The sequence below is a fragment of the Sciurus vulgaris genome, assembly GCF_902686455.1.
Source record: "Sciurus vulgaris genome assembly, chromosome: 1".
In the NCBI taxonomy this organism is placed as follows: Eukaryota; Metazoa; Chordata; class Mammalia; order Rodentia; family Sciuridae; genus Sciurus; species Sciurus vulgaris.
This window is the reverse complement of record NC_136461.1, coordinates 114,722,558-114,740,846: the sequence shown is the minus strand read 5'-3', so window position 1 is coordinate 114,740,846 and position 18,289 is coordinate 114,722,558. Positions and strand designations below refer to the sequence as shown.

General features: G+C 43.2%; 1 protein-coding gene across 1 annotated transcript; it reads left to right on the top strand.

Annotated features, from left to right (window-relative positions):
- The first annotated feature begins 5,682 nt into the window (after nt 1-5,682).
- Nucleotides 5,683-7,315, top strand: LOC306654764 (protein S100-A12-like). The gene is made up of 3 exons (XM_079128619.1): nt 5,683-5,832; nt 6,397-6,557; nt 7,052-7,315. Exons 2-3 carry the CDS (start codon nt 6,420-6,422, stop codon nt 7,190-7,192), a joined length of 279 nt encoding a protein of 92 aa, XP_078984745.1. The 5' UTR covers nt 5,683-5,832; nt 6,397-6,419; the 3' UTR covers nt 7,193-7,315.
- The last annotated feature ends 10,974 nt before the right edge of the window (nt 7,316-18,289 follow it).

Below are 18,289 nucleotides of genomic sequence, written 5' to 3'. Positions count from 1 at the left end.
TTGCCAGTCTGATGCGGGTCCCAAAAGCCATCTACAATTCTGATTGGAGAGTGACACACTCAGTGTGGGTGGTATACCTAGAACATAGATATAAAATCAGACAGATATTCAACATTGCCAGTGGTGTGTGAGGGTATGTATGTCCTGCAAATTAATTCTGTCACTTATTCATGGCTAAACAAGACACAGGCTTTGTACTATTGTACTACACTATATATTGTACTACACTATATATTGTACTACACTATATATTATTATAAGAATAATGACCACTCTCTAACCAGAGTTACATGCGCTCCCTTGGTTCATATATTCCTTTGTGAGGTGTCTGTCACCCTCAGATGGGGCATGATGTTTGGCAATTTTGGATTCTTGGATATTTATGCAAAGTGGTGCTCTAAGCTGGAAATGCTCATACTCTGACATCAGAGGGTTACCTGACACACCCGGCCAACAACATGGACTCCATTCTGCTATCTGTGTCCTTGTACCTGGAGATGCATATATGTCCTAGAGAAGTGGTCCCCAACTTGTCATTGACTCTGGTGGAGATGTCCAACTCTGCCACCAAGGCTATTTAGGATCAACAAGACTTGCTGAACTCACTGGCTAGGGTGATGATGGGTAACTGAACAGTCTCTGATTATCTGCTGGAAGAACAGGGTGGTGTATGGTTATTGCCAACACCTCCTGCTGTACCTGGGTAAACACTTCAGATATTGTAGAGGCATCCTGGGAGAGACTCAGAAGTCTCCCACCACCAGTTGGTTGCAAACAGTGGAGCCATTTGAAGGATCCTTCTTTGGCCTCTTCGGCACCTTCTTCCCTAGATGGCTGGCATCCTGGAAGGTGTCACTGCTCAAGGTAGTCCTGCTTGTGGTAGGGTCTTCCTGGTAGGGTCTTCTGTGGTAGGGTCTAGTGAGATGTCTTCTGGCTATGGCTCAATAATTTTTGCACTGAGATTGGGTCAAAGTATCACATGGATGTGGTAAGATCTAGGGAGATGTGGAGACATATGAGATGAATTATCTTTGCAGGAGGATACCTGGCTTGAGGGGTGGACTGCAGGACAGGTTCCCACATGACCTTGGCTGACCCAGCTATTCCAGTTGCCCCTGGTATAAAACTCAGGGAAGAGTGCTTCAGCAGCATGGGTTGTAGATGAGACTCCATCCAGCCTGGGTGATTTTCCTGAACCTTGGGGGACCAGCTTGCCATGAATTCTAGGCATCTATTGTCTATGGTTGCTAATCTGTGAGCTGTAATGATGCAGCTGGGTGCAGACCTGTAATCTCAGGAACTCAGGAAGCTGGGGTAGGAGGGTTACAAGTTTAAAGTCAACCTGAATAACTTAGTAAGACCCTGTTTCAACAATAAAAAATAATGACTGGGGATGTAGTTCATTGTAAAGCACCCCTGGGTTCTATCCTCATACTCCACCCCCAATAAAGTTGCTTTGCTTAAACTTATGTTAATGTTCTGTCTCATTAGACTTGTGCAAGTGGTAAAGTACCCAATATGTGGTGCACGTACTTCACAGGTAGTGGTCACCCTAGTCCAAATTCCTCACTCTTTATAACTGCCAAGTTCAGGCAGCATGATGGGAAAGTGGTATTGTTCTTTTCCTTCCTGAAAACTCTGGGCTCTGTTTTAAAAATTGAGCTGTTACTCCAGTGACTAGCTTTGCATCCCAAAACAACTCAGAGAGAGTTCTTTCTTGTCTCATTGGCTTCATTCATTTCCTCCACAGACAAAACAACAACAACAAAAAAAAACCAAAAAACTTTAAGGTGACATTCAGTTGGTCAAAACCAAGGCTTGTAACCTATTCTGTTAAAACAACAAGAAGGAATGCTTCCTCTGGCCCTCTTCACCTTCATCCCCACCTGCTATAGTTTGGATCTGGACTGTTCCCCAAAAACTCATGTGTTAAGAGGCTTGGTCTTCAGAACCGATCTGAGGCTGCCCATCTCTTTAGACTCAGTCACACACCCTTTAAAGGGACTCTGTCATCTTTTTCTCTTTCCTTGCATATCTGGGAGTTTATGTCCTCTTTGGACATGGTAACTTTAGAAAAGCTGTCTTGACGAGAGAAAAGCATTTGTAGTTATTGAGTGACTACCCAAAGCCAGGCTCTGGGTTAACTTGAAGTAAAACCGAACTTGTGGGGGGGTAGTAGGGGGAGGAGGACTGCCATTCTGTCCTACTGTAAGCTGCTGGCATGTCCCTCCCTACTTCTTGGGTAACTAAAAAAGTCCTTTTGGTTGTTGCTATAACATTTTTGTATTGGTGACTTAATTTTTATATTATTTTAATTTGAAATAATTTAGTTTGATATAAGTTAAAACTTTGAAAAAATTCACAAGGTAGAAGAAAAAGTAGGTCCAAATCTTCAACATGTCGGCTTAGGATCAGACTTCCTTTTTTTTTTTAATTGTAAACAAATGGGATACATGTTGTTTCTCTGTACATGGAGTAAAGGCGTACCATTTGTGTAATCATAAATTTACATAGGGTAATGTTGTTTGATTCATTCTGTTATTTTTTTCCCTTCCCCCTACCCATCTCACCCCTCTTTTCCCTCTATACAGTCCTTCCTCCATTCTTGCCCCCCTCTCTAACCCTAACTCTAACCCTAACACTAACCCCTGCTACCCCCCATTATGTGTCATCATCCACTTATCAGCGAGATCATTTGTCCTTTGGTTTTTTGAGATTGGCTTATCTCACTTAGCATGATATTCTCCAATTTCATCCATTTGCCTGCAAATGCCATAATTTTGTCATTCTTTATGGCTGAGTAGTATTCCATTGTGTATATATATATATATATACCACAGTTTCTATATCCATTCATCAATTGAAGGACATCTAGGTTGGTTCCACAATCTGGCTATAGTGAATTGAGCAGCTATGAATATTGATGTGGCTGTATCTCTGTAGTATGCTGATTTTAAGTCCTTTGGGTATAGGCCAAGGAGTGGGATAGCTGGGTCAAATGGTGGTTCCATTCCAAGTTTTTTAAGGAATCTCCACACTGCTTTCCAGAGTGGCTGCACTAATTTGCAACCCCACCAGCAATGTATGAGTGTACCTTTCTCCCCACAGGATCAGACTTCCTTAACAGGACTCCCATAGCACAAGAAATAAAAGCAAGAATCAACAACTGGGATAGATTCAAACTAAAAAGCTTTCTCTCAGCAAAGGAAACTATCAGCAATGTGAAGAGAGAGCCTACAGAGTGGGAGAAAATCTTTGCCACTCATACTTCAGATAGAGCACTAATTTCCAGAATATATAAAGAACTCAAAAAACTCTACACCAAGAATACAAATAACCCAATTAACAAATGGGCTAAGGATATGAACAGACACTTCACAGAAGAAGATCTACAAGAAATCAACAGATATATGAAAAAATGTTCAACATCTCTAGTAATAAGAGAAATGCAAATCAAAACTACACTAAGATTCCATCTCACCCCAATTAGAATGGCAATTATCAAGAACACAAGCAACAATAGGTGTTGGCAAGGATGTGGGGAAAAAGGTACACTCATACATTGCTGGTGGGGTTGCAAATTAGTGTAGCCACTCTGGAAAGCAGTGTGGAGATTCCTCAGAAAGCTTGGAATGGAACCATCATTTGACCCAGCTATCCCACTCCTTGGCCTATACCCAAAGGACTTAAAACCAGCATACTACAGAGATACAGCCACATCAATGTTCATAGCTGCTCAATTCACTATAGCCAGATTGTGGAACCAACCTAGATGTCCTTCAATTGATGAATGAATAAAGAAACTGTGGTATATATGTACAATGGATTATTACTCAGCCATAAAGAATGATAAAATTATGGCATTTGCAGGCAAATAGATGAAATTGGAGAATATCATGCTAAGTGAGATAAGCCAATCTCAAAAACCAAAGGACGAATGATCTCGCTGATAAACGGATGATGACATATAATGGGGGGTGGGAGGGGTTAGTGTTAGGGTTAGGGAGGGGGGCAAGAATGGAGGAAGGAAGGACTGTGTAGAGGGAAAAGAGGGGTGAGATGGGTGGGGGGAAGGGAAAAAATAACAGAATGAATCAAACAACATTACTCTATGTAAATTTATGATTACACAAATGGTACGCCTTTAATCCATGTACAGAGAAACAACATGTATCCCATTTGTTTACAATTAAAAAAAAAAAGAGGGAGAGATGAAAGTGAACTTGACTATTTAAAAAGTTGATTCTTGTGTTGTATTCCACTACTTTTTGTACACAGTGACTTTAGATGTGGCAATACTTTTTTAAATTAATAAACTATTTGGTGTTGGGGGGGTTAGTTTTGAGCGTGCAAAAACCCTGAACAGAAAGTGCAGAGAGTTCCAAAATATGCCCCATTGACTGACTTTCTTTGAGTTCCCCTATTGACATTTGACATTAGTGTGTACATATGTTAATTGATGTGCCAGTATTGATCATTGTTATCATTAAAGTCCATGGTTTACACTATGGTTCAGCCCTGGTGCTGTACATTCTATGGGTTTGACCTCTGTCTAATGATTCATGCCCTGCATTGTGGTGTCGTTCACAGTAGTTTCACAAACTTTGGCTCCCCTGCACGCCAGTCTTTCTGCATGGCCCAGACCCCAAGGATTTCCTGTTGGGTGGGGAAGACAGAGCCAGCCCCTGACAGCCAGGAACTGTGCCAGGTGCTTATTCGATGACAAAACCCTTTATCCCCTACAGCTTCCTTGGCTGAGCACCAACATGAGTTTGGTTGTCCAGGTGGGGTGAGAGGAACTTCCTGAAGAGGGAAGGGGGAGAGCAGCCACACTGTCCGTTCCTGAGCCCAGCACAGGGCTTTTCCCACAGTGATTTTGGGAGCTTGGGTTGCATTGAGGAAAGAATTTTTGAAAAGGAAATTGAGAACTGAGACTGTATTAGGAAAAAAATTGGAAAAAAAGACAAGGGTCTGATATAAGATTGTCTATGTCTACCAAAAATCATATACATTTTTTAAAAGAATGAACAGGTACTGTTTTTTATAGTAATAAAACTATTCTCATTTTAGGGAATTTCTTCATCCGAAAAATAGGGCTGCTTTGAAGACTAAGCAAGGTGTGTTGAGTGCTCAATGCCTCTTTGCTTCTTGGCAGACTCTTCTTTTAGAATAGTTTTAGGTTTATGGAAAAATTGAGAAGATAGTACAGACAGTTTCTATGCATTGGCATACAGTTTCCTCTATTATTAACATTTCACATTGGTATGCTACATTTGTTAATATGACTGTATCACTATTGATAATAGCAAAATTCCATTTATTTAGATTTCTTTAACTTTAAACTAATCTCTTTTTCATCTTTCAGAATTACATATACTTTGATTATTTTGTCATTCTCGCTTTTGTTGTAATAGATTGTCAATGAATACTCCTCCTTCCCTTTCCAGACAGTGAAATTCGCTCTTAGCTTTTTTGTAGGAAGTAGGGTGTGAAGCTGAACTTGAAGCCTGGGCCCTGGCTCAGGGTTGAGAATGTGCAAGGCTCCTGAGTATGGGTGGGTGGCCAGTGCTGTGGCTTTGAGGATGAGGAGGAGTGTGAGAGTCAGGTTGGGTGGGCGGGTGACATCTGAGCTGCTCCTGTTGCAGTCAAAACCACAGGATCAAAACTGTTGAGCAACTTCATTGTTCAGCAATTGCCTCAATATGAATCAGAGAGATTTCTCGACTCCAGGTTGAAGGTGAAGCTTAGACTGCATTATAAAAGCCTCCTTGGCCTGTGTTCTTTACCAGTGCTGGCTTTCTGCTACTGCTCCACACTTTCGTGCATTGAGGGGTAAGTGTCTTTTCCTTCGCTGGGTCCTTAGGTGTTCCACAGGAGTGTGATTGCAGGTGGTCACTTTGTAATCACAGAAGCTTCTGCTTGCCTGGGCATCTCTGGGCTGACACACATTTTGAGTTCAAGCTCTTGCTGTGCTAGGGGGATCGAGCCTTAGGCATGGCTTATCCTGGCTGGGGTGGTGACATCTGTAGAGCTTGTGTGGCCAAAGTTTTGTTATCTGGGGAAAGTGAAGAGCATCATCAGCCATAGAACCCTTCTCGTGAGCTTAAGTGAGCAATAACCTGTAAATGATCTTCCTTGGTGCATGGTGTGGTATGTGACACCACGGGCAACTGAGGCTGATTCTTTTAGACTTTACAAAATATTATGTGTCCTTCTCCTTCTCATCCTATCCACAAATGAAAAACCATCACGGTTCAAACTTGGAGCAGAGAGACCCCAAGTAGATCTGGAAGATTTCTGTTATGCTTTTTCTGCACCTCTAGGTACAGAAAGAGGGGAGAATGGATGTTAAGGGGTGTGAGGAGGAACTGATGCTAGACCTCTTTTGTCTTCTAGAAGGTGAACCTGAGGTTGGGAAGATGCCCACACTGGAAGACCACCTGGAGGGAATTGTCAACATCTTCCACCAGTACTCAGTTCGTTTGGGGGATTTTGACACCCTCTCTAAGAGCGAGCTGAAGAAGCTGATTACAAGGGACCTTGCAAACACCATCAAGGTAGGTGATGCCCCTCTTGTCACCAATGTGTCCTCTCCCTGTGCTGAAGGAGTGGTGAATTCTGAGGGAGGGTGGTGGGACAAGGACAGGGGTGGGGTCAGCCCCAGTTTGCGCTCCCAAGGTAAATCTCCCCCACTATGAGATAGGGCCTCTGCTGTCATCTTTCATACTCTCTATCCTGTTGGGTTTTACTCAGTTCCTCTTTCCAGAATTTGTTTCCTCATGTAAAGTATGAAGATGCAGGGGAGGGGAGGCTGGTTAGGTGAACTGCAGAGCACCTTCCAGGTCAAGCCTTGCATGATTCCTGGATGGCTCATCCTGCAATGACAGTTACACCTTCTGTCTTGTCATGTTGGATTTCCCAGTGCTGTCTTAATGACTTAATGTCTTAGACTTCACTAAACTGAGTCCTGAGAGATGAGTGGCCTAGGAAGGTTGGGGTGGGGAATTTTATATGAAGGATCTGAACTCAAGTTCTCTGTTCTCTCTCCTAGAATACCAAAGACCAATCTACCATTGACAAAATATTCCAGGATCTGGATGATAATGCAGATGGACAGGTCGACTTCAAGGAATTCCTATTACTGGTGGCCTCTGTGCTTGAGACAACCCATAAGAACCTCCACCATGAGTAGGAAGCTCTCTGAGAGCCTTTCACCCAGCAATGTCCTTAGGAGGGTGCTTTCTTCCCCTCACAGTCCTGTTTTGCCTGCGGAGAGCCAGAATTAATAAATGTACTCATGAAAAATTCTCAATGGCATCTGTCCACTTTTATTTCTTTCTGTGCATGGTCCCTCAACTTAGTTATACATCACCCTGCTATTTGCACAGCCTCATTTAGACCCTTTAAACCCCTTGGCTCCATTTGTCCATCCAATATTTATTGAAAGTCCACTATTTGTTTAACAAATGTTCATTGAATATCTATGAAAGCTAGAGACCAAAATAACAAGTTCTTGTCTCCTCAAAGTTTATATTCAATTGGGAAATAAATGAATAGACAAGTACATAATGTATGACATTGAGCTGGGTGTTGGATATATATATATATATATATATATATGATAAATATAGATAGATAGATATATAGATATAGATACAGATAACATTGGAAGGTTATGATAAGTGATATGAATAAAGCTAAAGCAGGGAAGTAGGGCTGGGGTGGAAGGAAAAAGAAGAATGGGATGTTAGTTTAGATGGGATGTTTAGGGCATGCATTTGAGTAGAAGTCTGAAAGAAAGGAAGGAGAGTGGCTTGCAGATATCTGACAGCCAGGAATTCCTGAGGTGGCATAGGCTCTAAGAATAGCACAAAGCCAGTGTACCTGAAGTATAATAACTGAGATGGGGAGTGAGGGTAGGTGGGATATGGGTCTACAGGTGACAGGACTATGCTCACATCAACAAATATAAAATAATTATTTAGATGTTTTACATTCTTATCTTTTTTCTAAAGCCTTTGAAATCCAATGTGTATTTTATATGTTCAGTATATCTTATAGCTGCAGCTACATTTTAAGGGCTCAATAGTCACATCTAGTTCATGGCCACCATATTGTGTGTTGCGGCTCAAGGTCATTGGAGAGAAGCAGAACTGGGCTAGGAGGGTGGTGATAAAATTGATCAGATCCTGAGGACATTTTGAAGGTGGAAAGTGAGAAATCACAGTTTACTCCAAAGATTTTTTTTCTCTATGACATTGAGCTGGATGTTGGGGATATAGAAATCAAAGACTAAGTCTTTGTCTTAAGGAGCTCAATTCTGGTGAGGACAACTGAGAGTCAGCAGAAATTTCTATGCCGTGTCATATGTATTTTAACAAAAGTAAGCACAGGACATTGTGGAAGAATATGAAAGTGGCCCAGCTTGGGGGAAGAGGTTGTTGGGCTTCCTGAAGGAGTGGATACTTGGCCATGATATTTGGGGTAGAACTCTGAAAGGCAGAAAATACTCCAGTATTTGCATGTTTATGAGCATGGGATAGTGAAGAACGTTTTTTGGTTTTCTCAAAAGGGACAGAAGTTAGGAAGAACAAAAGTAGAGACCAGGTAGTAGAATATTATGCTTTGTCCAACATGAGTAAAGGACAGGAAGACTTCTCTGTGTAGATCCATGATGGTCCAGGCCGAGTTCTTTGCTAAACACTGAGGAGTGTGCCGTCTTCTTTGTGCTTTTCTCCTCTCTGTGACTCCACATGCATCAATGTGATTTTGTTTCATGCCCATACTCTCCAGTGGACTTGATTGTTTGAGAGCAGGTGCTGTGTCATCACAAGCACTAATGTTGCCGAAAGCTCAGTCCTTGTCCCCAATGCCAATTCAATAACGAGGACACGGTTTTGAGAACAAGGGAGAAAAAGAAAAGGTTTATTGCTTTGCTAGTAAAGGAGAAACACAGGGGACTCCTGTCACAAAGGATGTGATTCTGCTCACCAGGAGGTACAGGAGCAGGTGTGGGGGGCGGTTTAAAGGAACTCTTCAAGGGTTACATTCCAGGTGTGCTCTGGTTGGGGGTTCTCCCAGACCCTCAGCAGGCATCTCCTTCCTGTGGAGCATAGAAAACTCAGGGTAATCTTGTTCCCTGCCCCCAGATTAGGGAGGGGGAGAGGGAGAAGAGAAAAAGGAAAACTTGTCCCTTTAAACATAAGCCTCAGAGCTGTATTCAAAGGGTGAAGTGAAGCACGGTTACACTAGCACAGAACCTGGCAGTGGGGTTTGCTTGCTGTGGTTTGAATGTTTGTGTCCTTCCAAAATACCTGTTGAATCTCCAATGCAACAGTTTGGAAAGCCGGTAGCTTTAGGAGGCCAAATATTAAGAAAGCTCCACCCCCATGGATGGGTCAGTGCCTTATTAAAGAGGCTTAATGGGGTGTGTCGCTTTCACCACTGGAAGACACAGCATTCATTCCCTAAGGAGGATGCAGAAACAAGGCCCCATCTTGGAAGCAGAAAGCTGCTCTCGCCAGACATGGAAACTACCAGAGTCCTGATCTTGGGCTGTAGAGCTTCCCTGAATGGGAGAAATAAAGTTCTATTCTTTATAAATGCCTTAGCCTGTGGTATTTTTTTATAGTGGTACAAATGGACTCTGACAGTGTTAGATAAGTATTTTTTTAATGAATAAATGTGTGGAAATCAATAAGGCTATTGTTTTGGCTTTCTTTTAATTTTTTTTTTTTTTTTTTTAATACCAGGGATTGAATCTTGGGGCACCTAACCACTGAGCCACATCTCCAACCCTTTTATTTTTTGTTTTGAGTTAAGAGTTTCCGCCAAGTTGTTAGGATCTTACTACATTTCTGAGGCTGGCTTTGAATTTGCCATCCTTACAGCAGTGCACCACCATACCTGGTTGTTTGATTTCCCACAGTGGTTCCAGAGGGAAACAGGTGCCATGATCCCAGGGTGCAGGAATAATCTCTCAAAGGGACAGGTGGATTGGTATTCCCTGGAGATAAGGGTAATTCAGTCTGATCAACAGGAGTCACGGGGTGGGGGTGGGGGTGGGGGTTCCCTGACCTCCAGTCCTGTCTCCCTCCAAAAAATGCTAATGCTCAGATGAGATGGATGGGAAACTTGGAATCAGAAGTAAGTTCTGCTCCTTGGATTCAGATCAATTTATCAGAGTGTTAAGATACCCAAGGGAGAAGCCTCCAGGACAGAGCCTTCAGCTCTTGCAGACCCCTCAATGGCTGCCACCCTGCCTCTTCTTTAGCAGTAGAAATAGCTCAGAAGGGCAGAATCTGAGAAATATTTGAAGAAAGATGAAATAACTTGTTGGAACTTCAGTGTGTAGATGTGAAGAAAAGCAAGAAGGGGGATTTCTTATTATGGGGACATGGTTTTGGCTTCTGGCTTATTTAATGAGAAGCCACATAGAAATGATGTATAGGGAGCTGGGATTTAGCACTGGGGCCCACTATTCAGCCCAGCAATCCTCCTCCCCACAGAGGAACCCCCTACCTGTGAGATGTGTGTCTGAGCTGAGCAGAGATGTGGCAGGGGAAGTGTTGAAAGTGTGTGAGGAAGTTGAAGCCTGAGTATGGGGCCAGATGGAGAGGCTAAAGATGGGGTGAAGCAGGATTGGCAGAGGAGGAAGGGGTTTGGAACCCAGAGAAGAGGGTCCTGGAATGGCCAAAGCCTGGAAGGCTTCCATCACCAAGTGTGGCCGCTGTTTTCCTCACTTTTGAGGAATTCAAAGGAATTTTAAAAATTCATTTTTGAAGAGTTTTACACTAGCAAACACTAAGTTGTCATCTAGTTTTAACGTCCTGAGATATGTTGACTGGGTGGAGGGGAACTTTGAATAGGGCCTAGAAGGTGAGCATCACTTAGTGTGAAGGTACCAAGGATGACATTCCCAGGCACTAAAGGGTAGCAGCCAAGGGGATGAAGATTGAAGTTATATTTCTGGTTTCTACTCCTAGTTTTGCCACTTACTAATTGTGAAACTGTGAACAAATAACTAAATCTTTCAACTTTAGTTTTGCCATCCATAAAATGGGGATAACAATAGAACCTTTTTCCCAGAGCTGGAGTGAGGATCAGCTAATCTCAAAGCACATGTAAAGCACTTGGCCTAGCTCCCAATGCAGAGTAAGTACTTAACAGAAATTAGTAAAAATGGAGTTATGCTTTGCATATGAGGTATCTCCCCAAAGCTCTTGTGATCATGCAGGAATGCTCGGAGATGAAATGATCGGATTGTGAGAGTGGTAACCTATCAGTCCATCCTAGTTTGAATGGACTGGGTGGTAACCAGAGGCAGGTGGGGCCTGACTGGAGGTGGTGAGTCACTGGGGGCATGCCCTGGAAGGGTGCATCTTCCTCGTGGCCTTTTCTGTCTTTCCCCCTTGCTTTGCCTTCTTGCTGCCATGAGCTGAGCAGTGCTTCTCCACCACACTCTTCTACCATGATGTTCTGCCTTACCTTGGGCCCAGAACAATGGGGTCAGTTGACCATGAACTAAACCTCTGAAATGGTGAGCCAAAATAAACTTTCCCTCCTCTAAGTTGTTCTTGTCAGACATTTTGATCACAGTGATACGAAGTCGACTAACACAAACAATAAGACAGTTTATACAAGTGATAATTGCTGCTCACCTATTCTCTGCAATAGGTCAATAGGTAAAGATTATTTTAAACTGAAGCAAAGACTAAGGTTAAAATTAGGGGCAGCTTAGGTAGTCAAGTAACCAAGAGTGATTATGCAATAGGTTTTTTTTTTTTTTAAAGGCCTTTGAACTAAACCAAGCTGCTGTGTCATTTAATGCACTCACATGCATTTCTGATCATTTCTGATATAAATAGTAGTAAAAACCAACAACCATCAAGAAGAACAAAACCCAGTGTATTTGCTATTGTGAGCACATTCACCAACTGTGATTTTTTTTCCCCCCACAGCAACCAGCTGAACCACAAATTGAACTGAAGTCATAGGAAGAATTCATGAACTGATAAATTTGGTCAAGAATCCATCAATCAGAGGCATGCAAGGGTGAAAAGAGCCTTGGAATTGCAATCCCATGAACTGGTTAGACTCCTGGTTCAACTGTTTATAGGCCTGGTGAGCTTGGGCTAGTGGTTCCTTTTCCTTGAGCTCAGTTTTTCTATCTGTAAAGTGTTGTTTGAACTAGTAACAACAAATTCCTTCATAAAAACAAGGACTAGATCCCATGACTTTGGCAGGTGTCACTAAATAAGCAAACAAACACAAGTACTCTTAGGATCACAGAGCCACAGAGACTGGACCTGTCTTCTCCAGTGTCTCACCATCAACACCTGTCCTCCTGCTGAAGCTCTATGTCCAGTCACTCCAGAACATGCTCCAGTTTCCCTATGAACTTTCAAACTTCTTGGGTTTTGCTCTCGCTGTCCGGATTTAGTCAGTCTTTTCACTTCTGTGACTAAAATATCTGACAAGAACAATCAAAGGAGAAAAAGTTTATCTGGAGGCTCCTAGTTTCAGAGGTCTCAGCGCATGGATGGCCACCTCCATTCTTGGGGTCCTGAGTAAGGCAGACCATCATGGCTGAAGAATGTGGCAGGGGAAAGCAGCTCAGCACATGGCACCAGGAAGCAGAGAGAGACCTCTGCTCACCAAGAACAAAATACATACCCCAACGGCATGACCCCCAGTGACTACCTTCTTCAACCACACCCTACCTGCTTACAGTTACTACCCAGTTAATCTCTGTGAGGGGATTAATGTGCTGATTATGTTAAGACTTTCATAACCTAAACATTTCACCTCTGAACTTCCTTGCATCATCACACATGAGCTTTTGGGGGACACCTCACATCTAAACTATAACATGTCCTGTGATCTCATTGTCTGCAGTACCTTTGCTTCCCTTCATTCACAACACTGTCCATGCCTCCTCTGTTGTAGGCACCAGGCTGTGTGGTTCTTCTCTGGTTCTGTCATGCCTATGAATACCCCAAGGTCCAAATCAATTATCCTCTGGGGTTTTCACCTGCCTGTATCCCCCTTGCACATCTCTATGGAGAGTAGATTTTAGGTCCTTCCAACTTGAATCTTACCTGCCTATTCCATTCTCAGGGTTCTGCTGGGATGATTAGTCTGACAGAACCATCAGGGCTATAGCATTATTGTGTGCTAAAGGACAATAAGGCTATTCTTTGGGGTGCTGTATATACAATCCCTTACCCTTTGTGAAGACATTTGCAAAGACTGCTGGCATTCCAAAACCAAGCTAACCTGTGTACCAGGAACTTGGAGGTCAGCAGAAGGACCTGGAGTCAACAGAATGACTATAGAAACCCCCGATGTGAGAATGGTTAGGACCCACGTCACTTTGACTTGGCCAACCTAAGAAGCCTTCCAGATTGAATGAAACCAATTAAACTGTAGCAATCTGGAGGGCAAGGACCCTACTTCCGATGCTCCTCTGATTTCTCTCATTGCCTAACACAGTGCTGGGCATTCGAAGTGCAACTCTTGCTCTTTCAAAACTCAGCTCAGGAAACTTTCCTTCTCTCTAACCCTGCCTCCACCCTAGTCAAGAAGACAAAAAAAAAAAAAAAAAAAAGCCTTTTCTATTCTCCCAAGGTGTCTTGTGCTTACCACCCACTTTTGCTTATCTTTTGCTCGCAACCCAGTGTTAAAAATATCTATTTGGTGTCTGTTGCCCCCAATAGACCCAGGGCTTCTTAAGTGTGGGGACCTACCTAGCACAGTGTTTGACACAGTTCAGGCTCGGGGGCTCCTGAAACAGCTGTCTCAGTGGATCCTACACCTCTACCCCAGATCCCCCAACTCTGCTCTCCATGGGGCAGCCAGAATGATCTTCAAACATAAATCACATCACATCACATCACATCACATCACATCACATCACATCACATCACATCACTTGCCTGAGGAACCCCTCCAAAGATTCTCTAGTGTGTTTGGAATAATATCTTTGTGGAGATGGCCACTTGTGACTTAGGCCTCATGTCCTTGTTCCCTCCTTAGTAAGGCTTGGCCTGGTTACCTACCTCACCCAGCAGTCACTCAGTCACATCTTCATCTAGTTTCTCTGTGGACCCCATCACTTTCTGAAATGGTCTAGGCAGATTCTTCCTTGAAACTCCTCTAGATATAGACTCCAAGAGAACAGGGACCTCACATGCTTTGTTGACCCAGCACCTGGAATGGAGTACTGCATTTGGTGGATACTCAGTGAATAATTGCAGAATGAGCCAACAACTGGTGAGCAGTGGTTTCCTTGAGTGGAGTCACTGTGCTCTGGCCAAGGGAGAGACCGGCTGACACTGAATGCCAGGAAGATGCTTGTGGTGGTGCTGAGGGCACGGGAGGGGCTGACAGCACATGAGTCACAGCATGAAGGGTTTTCAGGACTCATCATGGAGTGGGCGCCTCTCCCAAGGCCTTGGCAGTATTTGAAGGGAGGTGTCATGACCTCCCTGCTCCTTTTCTCCAGGCTCAATTCCCCAAGCCCTTCAATGACAGTCATAATGACATCTTGGTCAATTGACAATGGCCCCTTAGGATTATGCTGGAACTGAAAAATTTCTATCACCTGGTGGCTTTGATGTACTATGCAGTGTAAGACTTTTCTCACATGATTGTGGTGACACTGGTATAAACGAACTTGGTCAGTTTTATAAAAGAATGGCACACACAATTATGTACAGTACAGCATAATTGATAAGGATAATAATGACTTTCTGGTTTATTTATTTACTATACTATAATTTTTATTGTTATTTTGTGGTGTGCTCCTCCTAGTTAAATTTAAAAATGTTTACTGTACAATCAGTAGTGTAAAGAGAGAGCCTATGGAATGGGAGAAAATCTTTACCACATGCACCTCAGATAAAGTATTAGTCTCCAGAATACATAAAGAACTAAGAAAACTTAACACCAAGAATACCAAATAACCCAATCAATAGATGGGTTAAGGAACTGGATACTTCAAAGAAGAAGAAATACAATCAGTCAACAAACATGAAAAAATGTTCATGTGTCTTGTAATTAGAGAAATGCAAATCAAAACTGCTTTAAGATTTCATCTCACTCTAGTCAGAATGGCAATTATCAGGAATATAAGCAACAATAAATGTTGGTGAGGATGTGGTGGAAAAGGTTCACTCATACATTGCTGGTGGGACTGCAAATTGGTACAACCACTTGGAAAACAGTATGGAGATTCCTCAGAAAACTTGGAATGGAACCACCATTTGACCCAGCTATCCCACTTCTAGGTTTATACCCAAAGGACTTAAAATCAGTGAACTACAGTGACGCAGACATCAATGTTTATAGCAGCTCAATTCACAATAGCTAAACTATGAAACCAACCTAGATGCCCTTCAACAGATGAATGGATAAAGAAAATGTGGTATATATACACAATGTAATATTACTCAGTCTTAAAGAAGAATGAAATTGTAGCATTTGCTGGTGAATGGATGGCACTGGAGAATATAATGCTAAGTGAAATAAGCCATTCCCAAACAACCAAAGGTTGAATATTTTCTCTAATATGCAGATGTTAATTCACAATAAGGGGGGGTTTAGGGGATAATAGAGGTACTTTGGATTAGACAGAGGGGAGTGAAGGGAGAGGAGGGAATATGGAGGTAGAAAGAATAATAGAATGAATTGGACATTATGACCCTATGTGCATACATGATAACACATGGGTGTAATCCTACATCATGTACAACCATAAGAATGAGAAGTTATACACTATTTATGTATTATGTGTCAAAATGCATTCTATTGTTTTGTATAACTAGAACAAATAAAAAATGTTTACTGTAAAAACAGTATGCTGTATTTGATGGCTACTGCCTCACACATCTTGTGTTTACTGAGCCTCTCTACTGCATCAAAAGGCTGCCCTGATTGATCGACCTGTATCCGCCAGCTTCATGGAAGCATACTTTAGGATGTTTGTACAACAGCAAATTGCCTGATTCCTGTTAAATGACACACATCTGGGTTTTCCTCTAGTGATTTTCTCCTTTTGTTCTTAAGAGGCGATTTGGAAGCTAAACATTGTGTGCTTTGAAGGAATCATCCTGTCATAGGACAGGTCCCTCCAAAGGGGCAGTGGGACCTCAATTTGGCCCTGGCAGGTTCTTGACTTATGCCACCAAAAAGAATTTCAGGATGCATTGAAAGCAAGGCACAAGCAAAGGTTTATTAAAGAACAGGTACATAGTCCCCAAAGGAAGATGTGGAAGATCCTCATGTGTCAGAGTAGAGAAGAACCACGTGCTCAAGATTGGACTCTCTGACTGTATATATAATATTCCTGGTAAGAAATGTACAAGTTCCTAGGCAAGCGTTTTTTGAAAATCAAGTCCTGTGTCAATCATTTGAAAATCAAGTCCTGTATCAATCATTTGATATTTGGGGGTTCAGAATGTTTCCTCTTGGTTAAGCAATCTCTCCATAAGTTATTTGTGAGCACCTTGTATAGGTCTTTTGAATCTGGTGACATTTAAATTAATTATGCTTTTGTTCTAGTTGATTTGGTACAAGCAAATGCTTGAGGCTTTGTTTATCCAACAGAGACAAGTAGGGCTGGTCGTGCTCATAGATCTGGGTCTCCATCTAGTAAGGGTCTCTTTCTCTCTCCTGAGAGTTCACCTATCTCTGTCCCTGGTTAGATATGACTCCTAGTTCCTTCTCAAAGGCGTTGCCTGAAAGTAAAGTACCCCAGTGACACAGGACTGTGTCTCACCATGGAGAACTGGAGGTGGTGGTGGGGGTTTGCAGATGGCAGCAAGTGAGGAAGAGCTCAGAGAGAGGACAGAGTAGGTGGAGGGAGAAGGGGAGGGGTGGGTTAGGAAGGAAAGGGGGAGAGAGTTAGGGGAGAGGAGGGAGAAAGGAAAGGTGGCTCCCAGCTGCCCAGGTCACCTGCCAGGATCCTGTACTCTTGCTGGGCCAGCTGGGTGCCACCCTCCTCTTCTCTCTCATCTTAGTCCTTGGTAACGATCCCCTTCCTCACTGTGAAGTCTGCATGTGACAATTGTGGGTACATGGGCAAGACTGGGGGAAATCATCATGGACAGGCCAGCGACTCCCTGCTGGGGCTCATGTTCCCTGTCTCTTGTGACGGGGAGGGGATCTTGGGAGACCAGGTGGGGATCCAATCTGGCTAAGGAGCTGACCTTGGGATAGAGGAGTTGGTTCAGGTCTGAGCCCCAAGATGCAATAGGACTTGAGCAACCACTTGTTTCAGTCTTGTTGTCACCTTGGTAATTGGAATGTCAAAACCCATGACACAGGGCTTTCTAATATATAAATTTTAAGCAACTGCTGGGAGGGGGCAGGGCTCTGAGGTTGGATTCTGGAGTTTACTTCAGAGCAGGGCCTGCATCAGGGTTGTGTAAGATTGCTTCACGGGGCTGGTGAAAGTAGGGGCCTTTCTTCCTGGCAAGGTGTTGGCAAACAGCATAAAATTATAGCATCTTATTTATTCAATAGGGGTTGCAGGTTGTGCTTTTCCTGATGGAGCCTGGGATAGTCTGAGATTTTGAAAAATCTGTATTTTCTAAGAAGGACCACTGCAGGTGCTGTTCAGTCTTCACCTGGAATATTGTGGCAGGCCCCCAACAGGCCATGTGGTCTGGTCTCAATCCCACCCCAAACCCATGACATAAACCATAGTTGGAGAGAATTTTATAAAGTAAAAATATGACTGTGTCACTTCTTTCCCTGAAGCCATCGTTCCTTCTGCCCTTCGTTCCATGGAACAAAGTGTGAGTTCCTTGGCCTCGTGTCTGCCTGTTCCCCTCTGTGACCCTCTCTCCTTCACACCCCTGGTGCTCCTCATTCTTGTTCAACCCCATACCTGTCCCTGCCAGGCCTTTGCCCACCTGGCCTCCTCTCTCTGAAGCACCTGCAGGTTTATTCTGGAATGTTCATAGCTACCAGCCTCAATGCTGCTGTTTCTCACAGTCCCTGCTGAGGGGCATGGCTCCCATTTCAGCTTCATCTGGCTTTGCGCCTCCCCATCTTTTGTTTTCCTTATTAGGATAATTTAAGGACCTGTCTTGTCTCCCCTGCAGGCCTGGGAGCTCTTGGACAAGAGTCAAGTCTCAATTATTGTGGTGACCCCTTGCAGCATTATGCAGTCCCCGACATACAGCAAGCGTCCAGTGAACATTCACTGAGTCAATGAGCAGGGAGACTAGTGAATTCATTTATCCCCCAGATTCTAGAGCATTGCATGCCACCCGGACTCTGG